At 39.7% G+C, this 18,625-nt stretch overlaps 1 protein-coding gene across 3 annotated transcripts in view; it reads right to left on the bottom strand.

Annotated features, from left to right (window-relative positions):
- Positions 1-18,625, bottom strand: part of eif3s10 (eukaryotic translation initiation factor 3, subunit 10 (theta)) — an 86,773-nt gene that overhangs the window by 48,864 nt on the left and 19,284 nt on the right. For all 3 annotated transcript variants that reach the window (XM_028825652.2, XM_051923600.1, XM_051923601.1), the window contains exons 6-12: positions 17,122-17,330; positions 16,691-16,862; positions 14,714-14,818; positions 11,191-11,289; positions 8,605-8,721; positions 8,179-8,364; positions 5,883-6,230 (exon numbers count right to left, since the gene is read on the bottom strand). In XM_028825652.2, the coding sequence (XP_028681485.2) occupies positions 5,883-6,230; positions 8,179-8,364; positions 8,605-8,721; positions 11,191-11,289; positions 14,714-14,818; positions 16,691-16,862; positions 17,122-17,330 (1,236 nt within the window). The remainder of the gene's footprint in view (positions 1-5,882; positions 6,231-8,178; positions 8,365-8,604; positions 8,722-11,190; positions 11,290-14,713; positions 14,819-16,690; positions 16,863-17,121; positions 17,331-18,625) is intronic.

Below are 18,625 nucleotides of genomic sequence, written 5' to 3'. Positions count from 1 at the left end.
TTCAGTACATTGAGTGCTCCCTTAATTCACGTCTGCAGTCTGATTTGATATCCCTCACATTTCAATGCAAGAACCAATTTTTTTTTGGCATCAAGGTCTCCATTACTAGATGTGATTTAAAAACACATTAACAGGTAGCGATTAAACGGCTATACTTAATTAAACCAAATTATACTTTGTCAGTAACTGTTTTTGACGCAGAACAGTGGATGAGTGTTATTGATTTGCCCATAAAAAACAAGTTGGTAAGTGATTTAAATAAAACAAAGGGGCAATACTCTTAAAAACAAAAACACATGAAATTTAGTTTAAGCCAATTCAAAACCAATGTCTAAAATTGGAAGAGACTGAAAAGCCAGTCCATTTATTCCATGAAAAGTGACTAGAGTAAGGTACTGTATGTACTAAAATGATATGAGGTGCAATTTTAACATCTGATTGTGTACAAGAGGTAATCAGGTATGTTACTTGACTTCTTATCATCTGAAACCGTGTGTGCTGAAAAGTATAAGAATCTACATTGCATTACGATTGTTAAGTTAATACATTGAAGTAGCATAAAAATATGCTGCCAAACAGGACTCCTTTGTCATCCACACACAACCTACTGGCGGCTGTGGAAATCACAAATGTAAATAACTCGGACTGCAAAGCAAGGTCAGCGCCCGGGCACAGTTAGCAAGGAGGCGCTGGACTTTCACAAAGCTTGGGCCGCTGCGTGACTACAATACCACTAAAGCCCACGGCATTCTCTGATCACAATGCACACAGCTGAGCGTGCACAGGCAACAGATTACAGCAGGCAGAGCCGAATCCTACACAATGCGGAGCACTGGATTGCACAATGAAAAGTCAAACGCAGGGCATATCAAACAAACAGGTGTGAGGGGGGCACATGTTTATTTTTTGTTGAATTATTTCTGCTTATAATTTGATTTGAATTACAATTAATTTGAAAAACTGCTGGTGTCCTGTCGCTGCTCTACAGAGGAGACACTTCAGCGGGTCTTAAAGACTGCCCAGCAGATCATCGGCTGCTCTTTACCCTCTCTGGATGAACTGCACAACTCTCACTGCATCAGGAAGGCAGAAAACATTCTAAAAGACTCCTCACACCCTGCTCATGACATCAGGCAAAAGGTAGAGGAGCATCCAAACAAAGACTAATAGACTGAATAACAGGTTTTACCCTGCTGCTATTAGGGCACTGAATGCCACCTCATCACCTCCAGTGCAGCAGTGCAATAGATGACATCTTGTGCAATTAAGGTCTTATGTTGAATGTTTGTGTTCTACCTTGTTTCTTCTTATCCTTTTTTAATTATATTTATATTTTGACACCGCAGGGACTGCACCTAATTTCGTTGTATTTGTTACAATGACAATAAAGATATTCTGATTTTTGAATATTTGTTGCCGTCTCTTTTTGATTTTATTCACTCATTCAACAGACTAATGCTTAGCCCAGAAGCCTCATGAAGATCTTAATGTTTCCACTCAGAAGCGTACACTGCGATCTCATAATGCAAGCCTGCTTAAAATGATGTAACCTATTAGTGAAGAAGGCAGACACTTTAGTTATAGGGCCACCACATTTTGAAATGATCCACCAGGGTAATTCTATGTCAAATCATCACACTTTTGGACCTCATCGTCACCGATTTTAACAAAACTTGGCATGCTGATTTGGCCATATGAGTGACCCATGGAACTGAAATTGCACATGTCTTGGATCAATTAAAAGGGAGACTTAAGCTAACAAAGTCTGAATTTAATGGGGCAGGGGATTATTATGACTAACTGGCTAGATCTCCCTAAATATAAGATGCACAGAAACGGTCCTCATATCGTTTTAAAGCTCCTTTCCAGCTCCGTATTTTGTGTAAATATTAGGTTATCCCCAGAATGAAAATACATCATGCTATGAGCAATTATAATATTAAAAATTGAACAGTGAAAAAGCTACATTTTAAAATTGTATTTTTTACTAAAGCTAGCTGATAATGTCATGAACATCTCCAGAAAATTTGATGTTTGGTTTTTGAGTCACTGCTGAGAAGATATTACTTACAGGTGGCATCACATGGTTTCATATCACTAATGGGTCTTTTTCATTGCAGCCATATTGGCATGAAATAGTATGGCAAGCACAGGTTGTAAGTAATGACGTTACTTAAGGTTCCAATTATGCCACAATGAAATTGAAGAGAAGATTCATTCATGTCATTAGTGACACCTGTGCTTGCCATACTATTTCATGTCAAAATGGCTGCTGTGAAAAGGGCCCATTCGATATGGCTGTTGAATGCGAATGCTCCGCCCAGCATTAATCAGAGGGGAGTGTGGTGTGCAAATTGGTCAGGTGTAATCAATCAATAGCAGATGCTGTCAATCACCTGGTGGAGATAAAAGCAGGTCTTTGCTGCAGCAGCATAACAAGGTTATTATCGTTAACGAAAACTAAAATCAAAACTGAAACTATTAATTAAAAAAAATTTCATAAACTGAAATAAATTTAACAAAACCGAAATGAAAAGCTAAAACTAAGTGAAAAGCCTAACTAAAATAATTTACTAAAAATTATTTTTAGTTTTCGTCACAACTGGACTTGCACAAGGGCTAACCTGGGCTGCAGGAGTTCTGAAATTAATCGAAATATATTAAGAATTTCATACTTGGTTTTTGAATACACATTCCTGCCATTAGCCTAACTCTTGTAACTTTAAACTTCACCATGAGACACCCGCACATATTCATCATGTGAATGGTGGCTGGTGGAGGAGGACAGGTGTTGAAGCAGTAATTGCGGTGACAGTGCAAGTCGAACACGGGCGAGTAAAGCGTGTGACGAAGAAAGCAATTTACTGTGTGAGAACAGTGATAGTTCTACAGGAGCCGATACTGACAGCTTGAAAGATTCTGGCTCACGTGTCAATGAAGCTTACCATGGTGATGCTTTTGCTTTGAATGTGCTTGGCAACTTTCAAAGCTGCCATTCAGTGGATCTCAAGAGAGAAGTATTAGATACAGATAATCCCTTACAGAATTTCAGTCTCTTCATAAAACACGGTGTGTTAGCTCTAATTCTGAGCCCAAGATACAGTATGCACATAGCAATTAATACAGCAGCACACGCTAAGCCAAATTCCAGGCTTCATAGGAGTCTGATGTCTGTGATGAGGAGCCGACACATTTCTTGGCACTTCTTGTATATCAAGATGGAATTCAAATGCCTGAAGTCGGAATGTGCTAGCCAACAAAACATTTACTGTATAGACATAAAAAAAAAATCATGAGTGATAAACGCTTTCAGTTTATTTCTCAGGGGTCTGCGTTTTATTGACAATAATTCATTTGCCACTTCACACAGAAGAAATCCTCTTTGAAAATAAAATGGGACTGATGGAGAGACTGACTAAGGCAACATACAACATCAACATCTTGTTACTGACCAATCACCTTTGCTTTAAAATGGTCGTTTAACAACAAAGGGATACAAACCTTGTAGAATTCCTGAGTTGGAAACATCTCTACTGAACTACAGGTAGGTAGGCGAAGAATGTCTGCCAACTGGTGGAAAATTAAACTTACTAACGTGTTTTTGTATTTATTCTATATTAATTTATCTTTCTTAATTTTACATTCACTACTCAAAATACCTCCTATTGTGAAAATAATCTGGTGACAGAAATAAGTTTTAAAATATTTGTCCCCTTCTTTTCAATCTCTCTCTCTAAAAATAGGTAGTTGAAATATCACACTCTTTTTGTTCTTAACATCAGCCATGTCATACATATTGCATATATATAGTATTATTGCAATAGGCTGGCACACTGCACAGGGACTTTTCTTGCCTTGCATCCACAGCTGCCGGTTCCAGGTTTCCTATGATCCTGTTCTGGTTTAGACAGTGTATATATTGCTCCTAATCTCAGATGCTGTCTCTGTCGTTATGTGGATGTCCGCACTCCTATTACCTGCTCTTACTCTGCTCATTAAGGGTTTACTGTTCTTATGATGGTCTATTCAAGTCTCACTATCCCTAACCTTGACACTAAATGCTTGTTTTTCTTTGTTTTCCTAAATACAGCTAGGTGATTCAAGCCTAAGAGTCCTGTTCTTCCTAAGCCCCCATGATTTTCACGATCACACCTGTCAGAACAGAGTAGAATCTGTTTTCTGATTTTTGGTATTTTTTCAGGCCTGCAGGTGGCAAAATTCTGTCAATAATTTATGGGCCTGAGATGGAATCAGAGATCAATATGGCAGATAGAAAATAAAGTCAAGACAGGCGATTTTTGAATACAATAATGAAGGAATTCATTGTTTTGGAGCAGGATATGTTGTGTGCTGTAGACATTTACAGTAAAAACTCTCACAGTTTAACATTCACCTAAATTTCATCACAAATTGGTTCATTCTGGACAAAAAAAAAAGATTAAATGTGCCAGAAAATATTTTTTAAAAAGAATAAAATTGTAGAAAAGTGTTGTTATTCAGCATCTGGCTTGGATAATGCTTGTTTTTATTAACGGACAAAAATAAAACCAGATAGTAAACCAGTTTCCACTAACATTAAACTCATAACCAAACCTACTAAGTGTACAGTACTGTCTGACTGCAACAAAATTAAAATCCGTAGTAGCTCTTTAGCCATACCATAATTACGAAAACTATTATATAAATCAATAAAATAAAAATGTTATTTGTGACATAAAAACTAAAAATACACAATGAAGGAAAACTAAAACTAAGCTTTACTTCTGAATTTCCAAGTAAGAGCAGAAGTAAAAGAGAATTAAAAATTAATATAAAAAGGTAAAACTATAATAACCTTGCAGCCCACTTTTTCACAATGTCTTTGGTAGTGAAGACTCAGAGATCTTGTTGTGACACTTTTCAAATGTCATCTCAAGAAGATAAGCTGTGCTTTAAGAGATGTGCCTGGGACAGTTGAGCTCCACATCGGCTCCACTCTCTTTCTTTATACTGGAGATTTGTCAATCAATGACACAGAAGTGCCTATTCAGCATTGACAAATAAATCTTCATCTCCAGGTGTTGAGGGACCAGCCATAGGCTCAGGACTAGGTGGGTCTGCTAAGTCACATACTGGAAGAGGACGACTGACAGATCTGTTTGTTCTCAGGTGTGAGTTTTGAGTCTCACACTGCAATTTCTACAGATGCACTGACCCAACCTTAAAATTTAGACTTGGGTGATCCTGTACTGCTGTGTGATGATATGACAAGGAATTATCCACATACTAATGTTAAAAAATCCCCATTGTGTGCGTTAAAACTTTTTCAAAACCTGGTAGGATCTCATCAATAACATTTAGAATAAGCATTTAAATTGAGGAAGCGGATTCTCCCCCCTCTTTTACTCCATTTACCTTTATTCATTTATTAATTTATTTTTACTAGCTTAAAGTTTTACTCTGCAGGCCTAGCTCTCTTTCTCAGAGGTGACGGTTCAGCTATTTCAAACCTTTTTTCGTAAAACTTGAGTTATTTGTATGGAATGTTATTTGATTTTAGTAAAATCAATAAAAAAAAAAAAAGCTGACGATTCCAGATTTTAGCACAGGGTCGACATGTTCAGGTCACTACTGCGACTGTACAATCGGTTCTATCTGGATGTTAGTCTCCCTCCTTCCCCTCACCCCCTTCCTTAGTGTCCAAAGACGGATCCATCATTGGACCTTCATGGGTTCCCCCTTTAATGGCAGATGACCTGAAACAGGATTCGTTGCTGAGTGGGAAATTCAGAGGACTGTGGAATCTGAGACTAAAGCCCCCTTTGGAGTTTGAACAATGTTGTGCACAAAACAAATGTCAGCTACAAAACACCTCCAAAAAGGAAACACAGCAATGTCAGTACCTCAATGTCAATATCCTTGAAGGCCTTGGCTCCCAGTTCTGTCTTTTTAATCTGCTCAAGGCGCTCTCGCACGGTCTTCTTCTTGATTTGCTCGTGCTCCTGCATAATGCGTTCCTTCTCCCGCTCTTTCGCCTCAAGACGCAATCGCTCCTCCTCAGCCTTGCGTACTTTCTGCAGCTCTGCCTCTCGCTGTTCCAATTCCTCTTTCTCTCTTTGGATATTGAGGCTTTCAAGGCGTTCCTTACGCTCCTCGATGGTTTGTCTGCGAGCAAGGATTCGAAGGTGTTCCTTTCTGGAGTTTTTTAAATAGGCTGTGATTGCCTGTTGATGGCGCTCTTCTCGCTCTTGCTGCAAAAGAAAGAAGTCCTACTATGAGAAAACTATAGTATCACAACAATAATCTGGGGAAAAAAGTGAATTTAATGAAAACTGAGGAACCCATTTACCTGAGTGCTTTGCATGAAGTACTCATATTCAAATGGAAAACAGACACCACTTCAAAAATAATAACAAAACAAACCCAAAATTGCATTTCCTGAAACAATCACCGCTTGAAAGAAATAAATTACAATGTACGAAGGAGACTGGCAGCAAAGGTATTAAAGTGCACCAGAACTGCTAATTAACCTTCACTGTTGCTCTAGCACACAAGAAATGTCCCCATCCTCATAGGCAGAGAAAGAGACAATGATAATGTGCGTATTTATGCCGGCCTTCAGTTCCAGTATCTCCCAAACGTGGTTTTCACATCAGTTTTGCACTTTGACCCTTATTGTGCCTCTGAGGCATACTGGGTGAAACTCCATCTCCTCACTCTGTATTTTTACATGAAGTCAGTCTATGAACTACAGCCCACATTGCCGAGATGCACTTCTACCTTCAGGAGTTTGCATTTTGCCTCAGTCTTCACAAACCAACCCAGATGAACTCTCTTCTCTTCAGTAAAAACAGAACTTCGAACCATGCAATGACTTAAGAAAGTGGTGTGAGTGACAATGGAGGAGTCTCAGATTGAAATGAACTCTGTGCTTTTTGGTTAGAAGGGCTTTTGTCTCGAGCATATGTGGTCAGCAATGGTTTAACCCTTTGTGCAAGTGCAGAAGAGGAGAGTGCCAACACTCTCACTACCGGAGTGCCATACTGTCAGTACTTTCCACACGCAAAACATCCCAGTGTGTCCCTACCCTACACCTGCTGTAAAGTTATTTTTACCAACTTAAACTCTAAACTACTTTCACCTTATGAGAAGGATTTAGGTTTCATAGTGGAGTCTAAGCTATTGACTGTCACAGTGTTCAGAAGCCATTAAGAAGGCTAACAGAATGTCAGGTTATATAGCGCCTTGATGTGTGGAGTACAAGTCACAGGAAGTTCTGCTCAAGCTTTATAACACACTGGTGAGGCCTCATCTGGAGTACTGGGTGCAGTTTGGGTCTCCATGTCACCAAAAAGGACATAGCAGCACTAGAAAAGGTCCAGAGAAGAGCGACTGGGCTGATTCAGGGCTACAGGGGATGAGTTATGAGGAAAGATTAAAAGAGCTGAGTCTTTACAGTTTAAGAAAAAGAAGAAGATTAAGAGGTGACCTGATTGAAGTGTTTAAAATGATGAAGGGAATTAGTCCAGTGGATCGAGACTGTTATTTTAAAATGAGTTCATCAAGAACATGGGGACACAGTTGGAAACTTGTTAAGGGTAAATTTCACACAAACATTAGCAAGTTTTTCTTCCTACAGACACTTGGAATAAGCGACCAAGTAGTGTGGTAGACAGCAAGACTTTAGGGACTTTCAAAACTTGACTTGATGTTTTTTTGGAAGAAATAAGTGGAGAGGACTGGTGAGCTTTGTTGGGCTGAATGGCCTGTTCTTGTCTAGAGTGTTCTACTGCTGACAGCACATGAAGACAAATTAATTTGGAAACCAAGTTACTCCATTTCAAATTTCATTAAACTATGAAGCCCATGCAATTAGAGCACAAAATATGACCAAGGCACCTGACACCATTTAAAACAAAAGAGCATGAAGGTTCTGACAAAGAACACCACGGACTCAAATCCCACCCCACACACATTTTCTAGAGGTCTGGACAGTAAACATGAAGAATTCCTGACTGAGGAACTACAAACAGAAATTTATCACCATTCTCCAAAGAAAGTAATGTAGGGAAATGTCTGCAAATTAGCATAGCACACCATCTGCCTAATGTACAAAGTGTACTACATGCAAGAAAGCTGGGAATGACTACAGGAATAAGACTTTGGCTTGCAACATATGGAATGGAATGTCAACCTTACCAGTATGCTTGTTGGTTTGATAACGTCAATGGCTTTAGTCAGGGCCGAAGATATAGCGGTTAGCTGGTTTCTTATCTGCTCAGAAGGCATGTTCTGAAGGAAGGGTCCAACGGGGGAATCCTCCTTGGTGGAATAGTTCAGATCAGACCCAAAACTCAGTGTTCGAGAGGTGTGATCAATACGCACCTAAAAGTGCAAAACACAGATAAGTGAGTTAAAAGAAAAAAAAATACAAGAACACTCTACACTAATTAACATATTTATACTGCATTCATTCATTTATTTATTCATTCATTTTTCACTTCATATCCGAGACCGGGCTGCACCCATTTTTTTCCATTTAAATGCACACATTAGACGCAGGTTTAGAACAGAAACAATTTAAAGAACAATTCAGTCTTAGAAACCAAGCTTAAATTTTCCTACCTGAAGATCACAGTGTCTTGCTGCATCAACAATTGACCGCTCTAACTGGAAAGCATCCACAAAAGGGACAAGGGAAGCCAAACGGCTAAACTCTATACTCTGGTATATCTGAGCCACCTGGGTAACAAGTAACAAGAAAAACACACATAAATACAAAATCACAGGGGCTAAGCTAACACTTCAAGCACCACATGTTGTTTGTAGGGTAACTCACTCAAAGCTTCACAGAAACAACCCACCGTCTTTTAAAGGAACAACTACAACACCCGTCTTCCTTGATTTAATAAACCCAAAAGAAATGAGGACTGGCAGCGAGTATACAGATTTATTTAACGTAGGAGTTCTACACAATTTTAAGAGTCACTGCATGTTCTGGAGCCAGCAAGCTTCTTTTGAGCCGCTTTATTCAAGATGTCACCGCAGGCAAGTGAATTACTTACTAAAGAACAACTTGCAGGTAATCAACAGGCAGTGAGAGAATACAGATAGTGCCAACAACAAGATCAAGATGCAAAGTTACTAAGCATTTCATGGATTAACAAAAACAGTGGGAGGTCCAGCTTTTAGCTTCAGGGACCCAAAGCTGTGGAACAATCTGCCTGTTTATATAAGAGATGCCCCTTCGGTCTCCAGGCTGGGAACTCACCACTTTAGTTCAGCACAACCTAATTAGAGCTCCTGATTAGCTATGCACATTACATTTCTGATAATGATTTGCATAAAAATACAAGCATGTCAATGTTTATTAACTATTTCTAACCGTCCTCTATTCCATTTCTTATCTTGGCAAATAAAGTGCTACTATCTGTTCACACGTATACCCATCCTGCTGGAGCACTTGGTATCACTGCACTACTTCCTAGTTGTTATCCTTGGGTGATAGAAAAGGATAAAAAATTCTGTTGTCTTATTAAGACAGCCCAGCACAGCCTTACACTGCAGAATGCCCCAGGAGGGGTGGGCGACCATTTGGCCATGGTCTTCAGGACTTTGCCAGTGTCTGATTTTGTCTGTTTTAACTAACAGTGAACCCCCCCCCCCCCGCCCCCCCCCCCCCCCCCCCCCCCCCCCCCAGATACAGTATGCATTTTCACCAGTGAAGCTGATGACTGGGGTTTATGTTTTCCTCTCCTCCTTTGTCAGATGGTCAGACTCCAACAATAATGTGAAAGGACACACTTTTGTTTGGTCCCATTTATATTAATCAGTTTACAACTGCCTTGTTTTACTCTGTGTTCTTATTCTACCCTTATGCATATGCATTATCTAATTAGTAAAGTTTGTAGTAGTAGGGTGTTGTACTGCGTTAGCCATTATGGATACAATGACAAATCAAGCAAAATGGCACCTTTTAGTGGCTAACTGAACAGATTACAATATGCAAGCATTCAAGGCACCTAAGGGTCAGCCTGAAGAAGGGGGCCTGCACTGCCTCCATAACTTGCATATTGTAATCTGTTCAGTTAGCCACTAAAAGGTGTCATTTTGCTTGACTTGTCATTAGTAAAGTCTGTAATGGCATTTTTCCAATAAAATTGCTACAGCACACTAAGCCTGTATTTGGTGGAAGGGCCTTTACACAAAAATAAGTGGAACTGAATTTGAGATTTAAGGCAGCAAAGACAAAGACTGTCCAAATCTGTGTGACCAGGCCCACCACAAATAATCCTCATCTTAACAAATCTTTCTTTTCAGTTATCACAAAGGTTTAGTGAGTTTGGTGAGTAGGCCCTTAAAATTCCCTTCAGAACCATCCTTAGGAGTTAAGAACCATTCTTGTATTGGAATATGTCATGTTCATCTTCACTCTTAGCCTCCCTCCCCAAACTGTGAGGTTTTATTATAAAAACCCATCTGAAGATGTCTTACAATTGAGCGAGGGTCCAGTCTCGTACACAATTTTAGCCTGGCATTTATGTTTCATGTCAATTACGCCAGTTAAGTCTTTGTGCCCTTCTTGGACTTCAGTGTGGGTCAAAGTAGTGACTTTTCACTTAAATGTTGCATTTACACACCTGTGCAACTTAAGGCACCTGATAATAGCTGTCAATGACTAATCCATTACATTTGTTTCAAAAGACTAGAAGGGATCAAGCAAAATGACACCTTTGATTGGCTAACTAAAAAGATTACAATATGCAAGCATTTGAGGCAACTCAGGCCCCTTCTACATCTCGCATGAAGGATTCTGAGCTACCCCAGACTTTCATATTGTAATCTTTTTAGTTTGCCAATAAAAAGGTGTCATTTTGCTTGACTTTTCACCACATCCATAATGGCAAACACGGTACAACACCATAGTACTAAAGACTAAAAGAAGAAGAAGAGGGACAGATTTTTACGTCAACGGCAATATGTCATTTTATCCAAGGATGCTGCTTATTGGTACTCTACAGACTAAAAAGGTAACCCTTACAGACATTTAGAAGCACTTTAAAGTACGATTCTGCCCAAACCAAGTCAGTTTACTATGATCCTTGGCTTAAGAGACATTGACATATTAACAAATATGAAACAAAATACAAATGACAAGCAAACAGTTTTTTTAGCGCTTGAATCTTAATCCCCGATATTTCAAGAACTTGCCTGCTGGAGTAAACGGAGGATGGTGTTGTTCTGTAAATGAGGCACATACTGCTGCAGCTCAGGTTCCTTTTCAGTCTGGTCCTTCACCCAGTTCAAAACCTATTTTAAAACAAAAATAACAGTTTCACTTCAAAAACCCTGTATCCCTAATATTCACAATAACATTCACTAGAATTTACAAGTCTCATATTTTCAATTTTATGTGCAGTGACTTGACGACCAATACACTAAAAAATAAAAACGCCATTTCCATTACTGCCTAACCTCGATTAAAATGTTGCACACGTTTTCTGTGCAAGCAGCAATAATGGCCCTATAGACCCTACCACTATTGAGAAATCAAGGACACAAACTTCATGGACTGGTTTTTATCCTGACCTGAAGTGTGAATTGTGGGACCTTCTATACACAGGTACATGTGTGCCATTCTAAATAATGTTCAGTTAATTCAACTGGCCACAGGTGGACTCCAAACAAGTTCTAGAAACATCAAGAAGAACTAAAGCAAAGAGGATGCACCTGACCACATTGTCGCCATTTAGACAGCTTCTAAGACTGCTGGGCTTATGGAAATCACTAGCTAATGATGAGGTCCTTTAAGCTGACACTTGCAATAAAAAAGATCATTAAGAGACCCTCTTCAACTGCTTTCTTGTGGGTCATTGGATCTGGCAGAGTGGTGCAAGCTCATCCAAAAAAAAAAATAAAGCTGTGACAATTGGTAAGAAAACGAGATGGGGACCAAAAATAAAAATTACCGAAGTGGCCTTGGTCAAAAAGTACTGTAGTGACAAGTCTATAGGAGTGGAAGAGAAGAGAATGGAGGTGCAATGGACATACCTGGAAAGCTGCACTGCATGGACAGTTAACTCTGAACTGGCTTTTATTGCAGCTACTAAATTCCCCAGACTATGTAAGAATGATTAGAGTGCTGGAAGATATGTGCTATCAAAGTTGATGAAAACTGGGAACTCAAATCAGCATTTTAATGATACCAGAATATGAAGGGTTAAAAAAAACACACACACACACACACTGAAAGAATGTATTTGTAGCTGTTAAAAAAAGAATCCTCACTTAGTTAACCCAAGAACTAACTTCAAATTCATCAGCTGTGTCCACAGTCCCTACTTTGCCTTTGCTTCTTTAACTTAAACAAAATTAAAAATTTTAAAAAATGCTGGTTTCAACCAAGAAAATACCACAAGTACAGTATAGGAGTATAATAAGGACAAACAAAGAAAATTGGGTTGAGATCTTGGTGAAATTCAATGGTCCCAATATTAATTACAACTGCATGCTTCTCTTTTTGTAGCCAATAAGATGATTCACCTTTAGCCTTAATTTACTAAGTTCCCTTGCATTTACAATAACCTCACTTTTTCTTTCTAGCAGCTCAAGTCTGGTTTTACTCTTTATTACAGTGGAACCTCGGTTCATGACCATAATTTGTTCCAAAACTCTGGTCGTAAACCGAATTGGTCATGAACTGAAGCAATTTCCCTCATAGGATTATATGTAAATACTATTAATCCGTTCCAGACCATACGAACTGTATGTAAATATATATATTTTAAGTTTTTAAGCACAAATATAGTTAATTAAACCATAGAATACACAGCATAATAGTAAACTAGATGTAAAAACATTGAATAACACTTAGACAACCTTGAACAACAGAGAAAACTAACACTGCAATAGTTTGGTGCTATAGCGCTACGAACCGCTAGCTAAAAACACTTTTTTTTAATGAGTTTTAAGCACAGGGAAAAAAAATGAACATTTGAAAAAATCCGTAATTTAATAAACCACCAAGAAAAGTAACATTGCAACAATGCAGGCTACGAACCGATCGCTGTAAACAGAAGTGAAAACAAAATCAAGCCCAGTGCATTCTTTAACTGCCTTCTCTACCTTATGCGTCCAGCTCTCTCTCTTGCGCTGCCTGTGTGTGTGTGTGTGTGTGTCGCGCTCTCTTGCTCGCTGCACAGGAAATGCACTGAACATGTACAAACCGAAAGGGAAACTGGCTTGTTCGTATAAAGAGGCAAAAGTTTGTCAAACTTTTTGTTCATAAACCGATTTGTACGTGTACTGAGACATTCGCGAACCGAGGTTCCACTGTACTCTTTACTAGCCACGTTAGCCGTCAAAGACACATAATACGATTTCAAAATATTTGCTCTCTCTTGCCCTACATGTATCTTTAGCACCTTTGCTCTGTATTTGCATGTGTGGACCTCTCTTCACTGATGCTCCTCCTCTCATGCCTGTTCCTGTAAAGCCCGCTGCTCAGACTCTTGTTATTTTCAATGCGCCTTTCTCACCTTCTGTGTGGGGTTATATTTTCTGGCTTTCTTTTTATACTTTCCGGACTCTCAGTGAGTGCCTTTACTCCTTCTCCTGCACCTCACACTTCCTCTTTTGTTGTGTCACCAAAGCCAAACTGACCAATCAGACTGCTCAGACATACCTTGGTGTTTTATTATACAGTCGATTATCCAATATGGAAAAATGGAATTTAACAAAAGATGCATCTTCAACTGAACAGTATGTTTAGTTTCTATTGATATATTCATTAATACCAGCTATTATATGAGTTTAGTACTGGCCTTAGAACCACAAGCACATTGTCTGTGCCCAGTCTGAGGTGACTCTTACAGGTCACATAAAGCAGTGTTAATGGTACACTTGTCAGGAAAGAGCAAACTGTACTCCATTATGTTTCATGATTTCTTACTGCTCTGCTATGTCTCAAGTGTCTGGCAACAGTCTTCTAACCTGACGTGGCTGTAACTCTATTTCAGCCATATGATTAGTTCGGCACAGCACTATTCTCAATATCATTGGCTTTTCATGTTGTCTATCAAAACATGGATGGAATGTGTGCTATCGCGTTTCTATAGACTGCCTCTTATATTTCTATTGAGGTAAAGTTTTCACAATAATTTTCTTTATCATTGTAACGCCCAGCCCTGGTTTCCTCCCAGTGAATTCAAGTTCTGTTAAGACCAATCCTTACAGCAGAAGTGAGTACCGCTTCTTTGTCTTTGCACAGATATTTGTAGTTTTAAGAGGGTTTGCCAATTATCTGTCATTTTCAGAACATATAGCTGTGCCCTAGAATGTCCTGTGAGGTCCTCTAAGATTATGGCAGTGCAGAGCAGCCCTGCTCCATCCATCTATTCAGATCCAGAGTGAGAAATCTGCTGGTTTTGTTGAAACTAAGCAAAAAGAATTTAAGGTGGGTAGTAAACTCCACCAAAGGACATTGTCTGTACTTAAGATTGTCAAACACAGGATATTAAAACACAGCTAATGATTACTCAAAGTGGGGTATGTCAGGGTGGTAACACCTTTCTTGTCTGCCAGTCTGAAGGACAACTAAAAAAAAAAAACATCAACAACATGCACCTTTATAAAAGCAACTTCTTAATTGTTAGTTCCAATTAACAAATTACAGAGACTCAGACGCCCCAGTAATCTATAATTAGCTTCCATTTAGACTACAATTTTATTTTACCTTTGTTACTCTGCCACACAGCTTCAAAGGGTGAAATTCCACTTCCAGCCAATTATACAACTCCTTCACCTCCAAAACAGTGTACTGCAGCAAATTATAGCGAACCTAAATTGGAAGACGACAAAGACCAATTGGTAAAAGGCACACAACATTCCTTAATGCCATTTTCAGAAACAGTACTAATTTAAGATCATGTTCTTAACTGGGCAACATTCTGTGATTGCTAAAATCTGCTTAATAGAGCTGAAACAATGCATCTGTAAAATGATTACAAGAAAAGAGAGCCAAACAGGCAACAGCAGGAGAGATACAAATTAAATCAATAATGAGAAATTCAGCTACACTAAATAATACAGTGATCCCTCGCTATATCGCGCTTCGCCTTTCGCGGCTTCACTCCATCGCGGATTTTATATGAAAGCATATTTAAATATATATCGCGGATTTTTCGCGGATTTCTGCGGACAATAGGTCTTTTAATTTCTGGTACATGCTTCCTCAGTTGGTTTGCCCAGTTGATTTCATACAAGGGACGCTATTGGCAGATGGCTGAGAAGCTACCCAACTTACTTTTCTCTGTCTCTCTTGCGCTGACTTTCTCTGATCCTGACGTAGGGGGACTGAGCAGGGGGGCTGTTCGCACACCTAGACGATACGGACGCTCGTCTAAAAATGCTGAAAGATTATCTTCACGTTGCTATCTTTTGTGCAGCTGCTTCCTGAAACGACATGCTGCACGGTGCTTCGCATACTTAAAAGCTCGAAGGGCACGTATTGATTTTTGACTGAAAAACAAACTCTCTCTCTCTGCTCCTGACGGAGGGGGTGTGAGCTGCCGCCTTCAACAGCTTTGTGCCGCGGTGCTTCGCATTCTTAAAAGCCAAACAGCACCATTGATTTGTTTGCTAGAGATTGTTTTCTCTATCTATGTGACATTCTGTGCTCCTGACACGCACTCCTTTGAAGAGGAAGATATGTTTGCATTCTTTTAATTGTGAGATGGAACTGTCATCTCTGTCTTGTCATGGAGCACAGTTTAAACTTTTGAAAAAGAGACAAATGTTTGTTTGCAGTGTTTGAATAACGTTCCTGTCTCTCTACAACCTCCTGTGTTTCTGCGCAAATCTGTGACCCAAGCATGACAATATAAAAATAACCATATAAACATATGGTTTCTACTTCGCGGATTTTCTTATTTCGCGGGTGGCTCTGGAACGCAACCCCCGCGATGGAGGAGGGATTACTGTAATCTGTTTTATGAGGACTACTTCTGGAGAGGTGGAGATCTGCTCTAGAGAGGAGAGGAATGGAGGTCAGTAAGACCGACAGAATACATGTGTGTGAATGAGAAGGGAGGTCAGTGGAATGGCGAGGATGAGGGAGTAGAGTTGGTGAAGGTGGAGGAGTTTAAATACTTGGGATCAACAGTACAGAGTAACGGAGAGTGTGGAAGAGAAGTGAAAAAGAGAGTGCAGGAAGGGTGGAGCAGGTGGAGAAGAGTGTCAGGAGTGATTTGTGACAGACGGATATCAGCAAGAGTGAAAGGGAAGATCTATAGGGCGGTAGTGAGACCAGCTATGTTATATAAGGTGGAGACGGTGGCACAGGAGACAGAGCTGAAGGTGGCAGAGTTAAAGATGCTAAGATTTACATTGGGTGTGATGAGGATGGACAGGATTAGAAATGAGGACATTAGAGGGTCAGCTCAGGTGGGACGGTTGGGAGACAAAGTCAGAGAGGCGAGATTGTGTTGGTTTGGACATGTGCAGAGGAGAGATGCTGGTAATATTGGGAGAAGGGTGCCAAGGAAAGAGCTGCCTGTCAAATGGAATAGAGGAAGGCCTAAGAGGAGGTTTATGGATGTGGTGACAGAATACATGAAGGTGGTGGGTGTGACAGAACAAGATGTAGAGGACAAGAAGATATTGAAAAAGAAGATCCACTGTTAATAAAATATAAACATTACAGTTCTCTTACCATATCATTAATAAGAGACTGACGGGTAGGAGGGGACTGCAAACCCAAGAGGGTAGCTAACCGCCTGTGCTTTTCAACAATGATGCCATCCATATCCAATAGACGAGCAATATCAGTACGCTCAGGAGTGATGGGAATGGACAGTGTGGCCAGAAGCACACGAGTAGACATTCTAAAAAAAGGGGGAAAAAAGACAAATAAATGCAAAGTGGATCAATATACACTCGCACATTCTTCTAGATCATACGTTTAACAAGTTACTTGAATACTACAATACAAAATGCTAAATTAAGAAAGCTTTCAATTTTAACTGTAAACTGCAATAATCTTACATTTAACACTGAAAAGTTTTTTTTTTAATTTGTTTTTCAAGATGCACTCCATCTTTATGCCAACACAACTCCCATAATCACGTTCAGTTTTCACCGTACCTCTGCATTTCTTCCTGAGTCAGATTCTTTCTCATGTCCCTGGACAGGTGGTAGAGACGATGCAAGGTACAGGCATGAAAAAGAGCATTGCCCGACTTCCAAAACACGGTGGAAACTTTGTTATAATAGTTTGCCATAAGCTGAGGCTTGGGAGGCTTCTTAGAAAGAGCGAACAATCCATGGATATCCTCAACTGCCTTAAAGGCTTCCTATAGCAGAGTGTAAAAAAAATTCAATAGAAAACAGTCGCTTTACTTCGAAACACAGACAGATTCAAGTGTAACAAGTAAAATCTTAACAGGACATTTAAACACAATTTTGCACACTTCCTGAGAAAACATGAGAAGCAAGGTGAATATAAAGCAGAGTGTATGAACAGTTTTATAGTTAAAAAGGTTACTGAGGTTCTAAGAGAGCTTAGGCAGGAGGACATTGTAGCTCGAGACAAAAGGAATGGTTACCCTCAGATTATACACAGCACCTTCCCCTGTTGACTGTGTTCAAAACAGGAAAAGATCGTCTGTTACAGAAATACGCACATCACTGGTACAAAGGACGGCTCGTTTAATTTTGTAAATTCTATGTGGAATGGAAGCAAGAATTGCAAACAACAAGAAGGGCTCTGAGAACCTTTACAGCAAATGAAGTTTAGTTGGGGAACAGCACTGGTTGGAGGCACAACAGTTAAATAACTCAATACAGCGGACACTCCTGTTTTCTTGTAATTTTGGTGGGTGCTGAATCACCAAGGGGCTCGACTACAATGTGCCTACTGTGATGGAACAGAAAGTCATAGTGTGAAAAATAAAAGCTCTGTACACAAACATTGCTTGGATTGTTAGTCAGTCAAACTTTTCATAAACAGAAAGTGAACCACAAACTGGAAGTACACATACAGTGACAAAAGCATCCACTAATATCACTTTTTCCTTACTTATTTACACCAATCAACCCCAACATTTAAACTACCTGCCTAATATAATGCGAGTCAAAACCCCCAAACCATCAAATCATGGGCTCCACAACACCTCTGAAGGCATCATGTGTATGTGGCACCCAGACTTTAGTAGCAGGTCTTTTAAGCCTTTCAAGTTGTGCGGTGGGACCTCCATGGATGAGACCATCCCACAGATGGTTAGTCAGACTGAGATTATGGGGAATTTGGAGGTCAAGTCAACACCCTGAATTCTTTGTCATGTTTTTCCAGCCATTCCTGAACAATTTCTGCAGTGTGGCTGACTGCATTACCCTGCTGAAAGAGGCCACTGCCATCAGGGTATACTGTTGCCATGAAGGGGTGTACATGGCCTGCAACAGTCTTTAAGCAGGTGGCTCATGTTAAAAAGTAACACCCATCCCTTCATGGCCTTTTTCCCCATAGTGCACCCTGCTATCATCTCTTCTTCAGGAAAATGACAATCACACACACCCAGCTTTCCACAAGATCTAAAAGACCATAATTCATCAGACCAGGCCACCTTCTTCCTTTGCCCCATGGTCCAGT

The sequence above is a fragment of the Erpetoichthys calabaricus genome, chromosome 2 (assembly GCF_900747795.2).
Source record: "Erpetoichthys calabaricus chromosome 2, fErpCal1.3, whole genome shotgun sequence".
NCBI lineage: Eukaryota > Metazoa > Chordata > Cladistia > Polypteriformes > Polypteridae > Erpetoichthys > Erpetoichthys calabaricus.
This window is presented reverse-complemented; position numbering and strand designations above follow the sequence as displayed.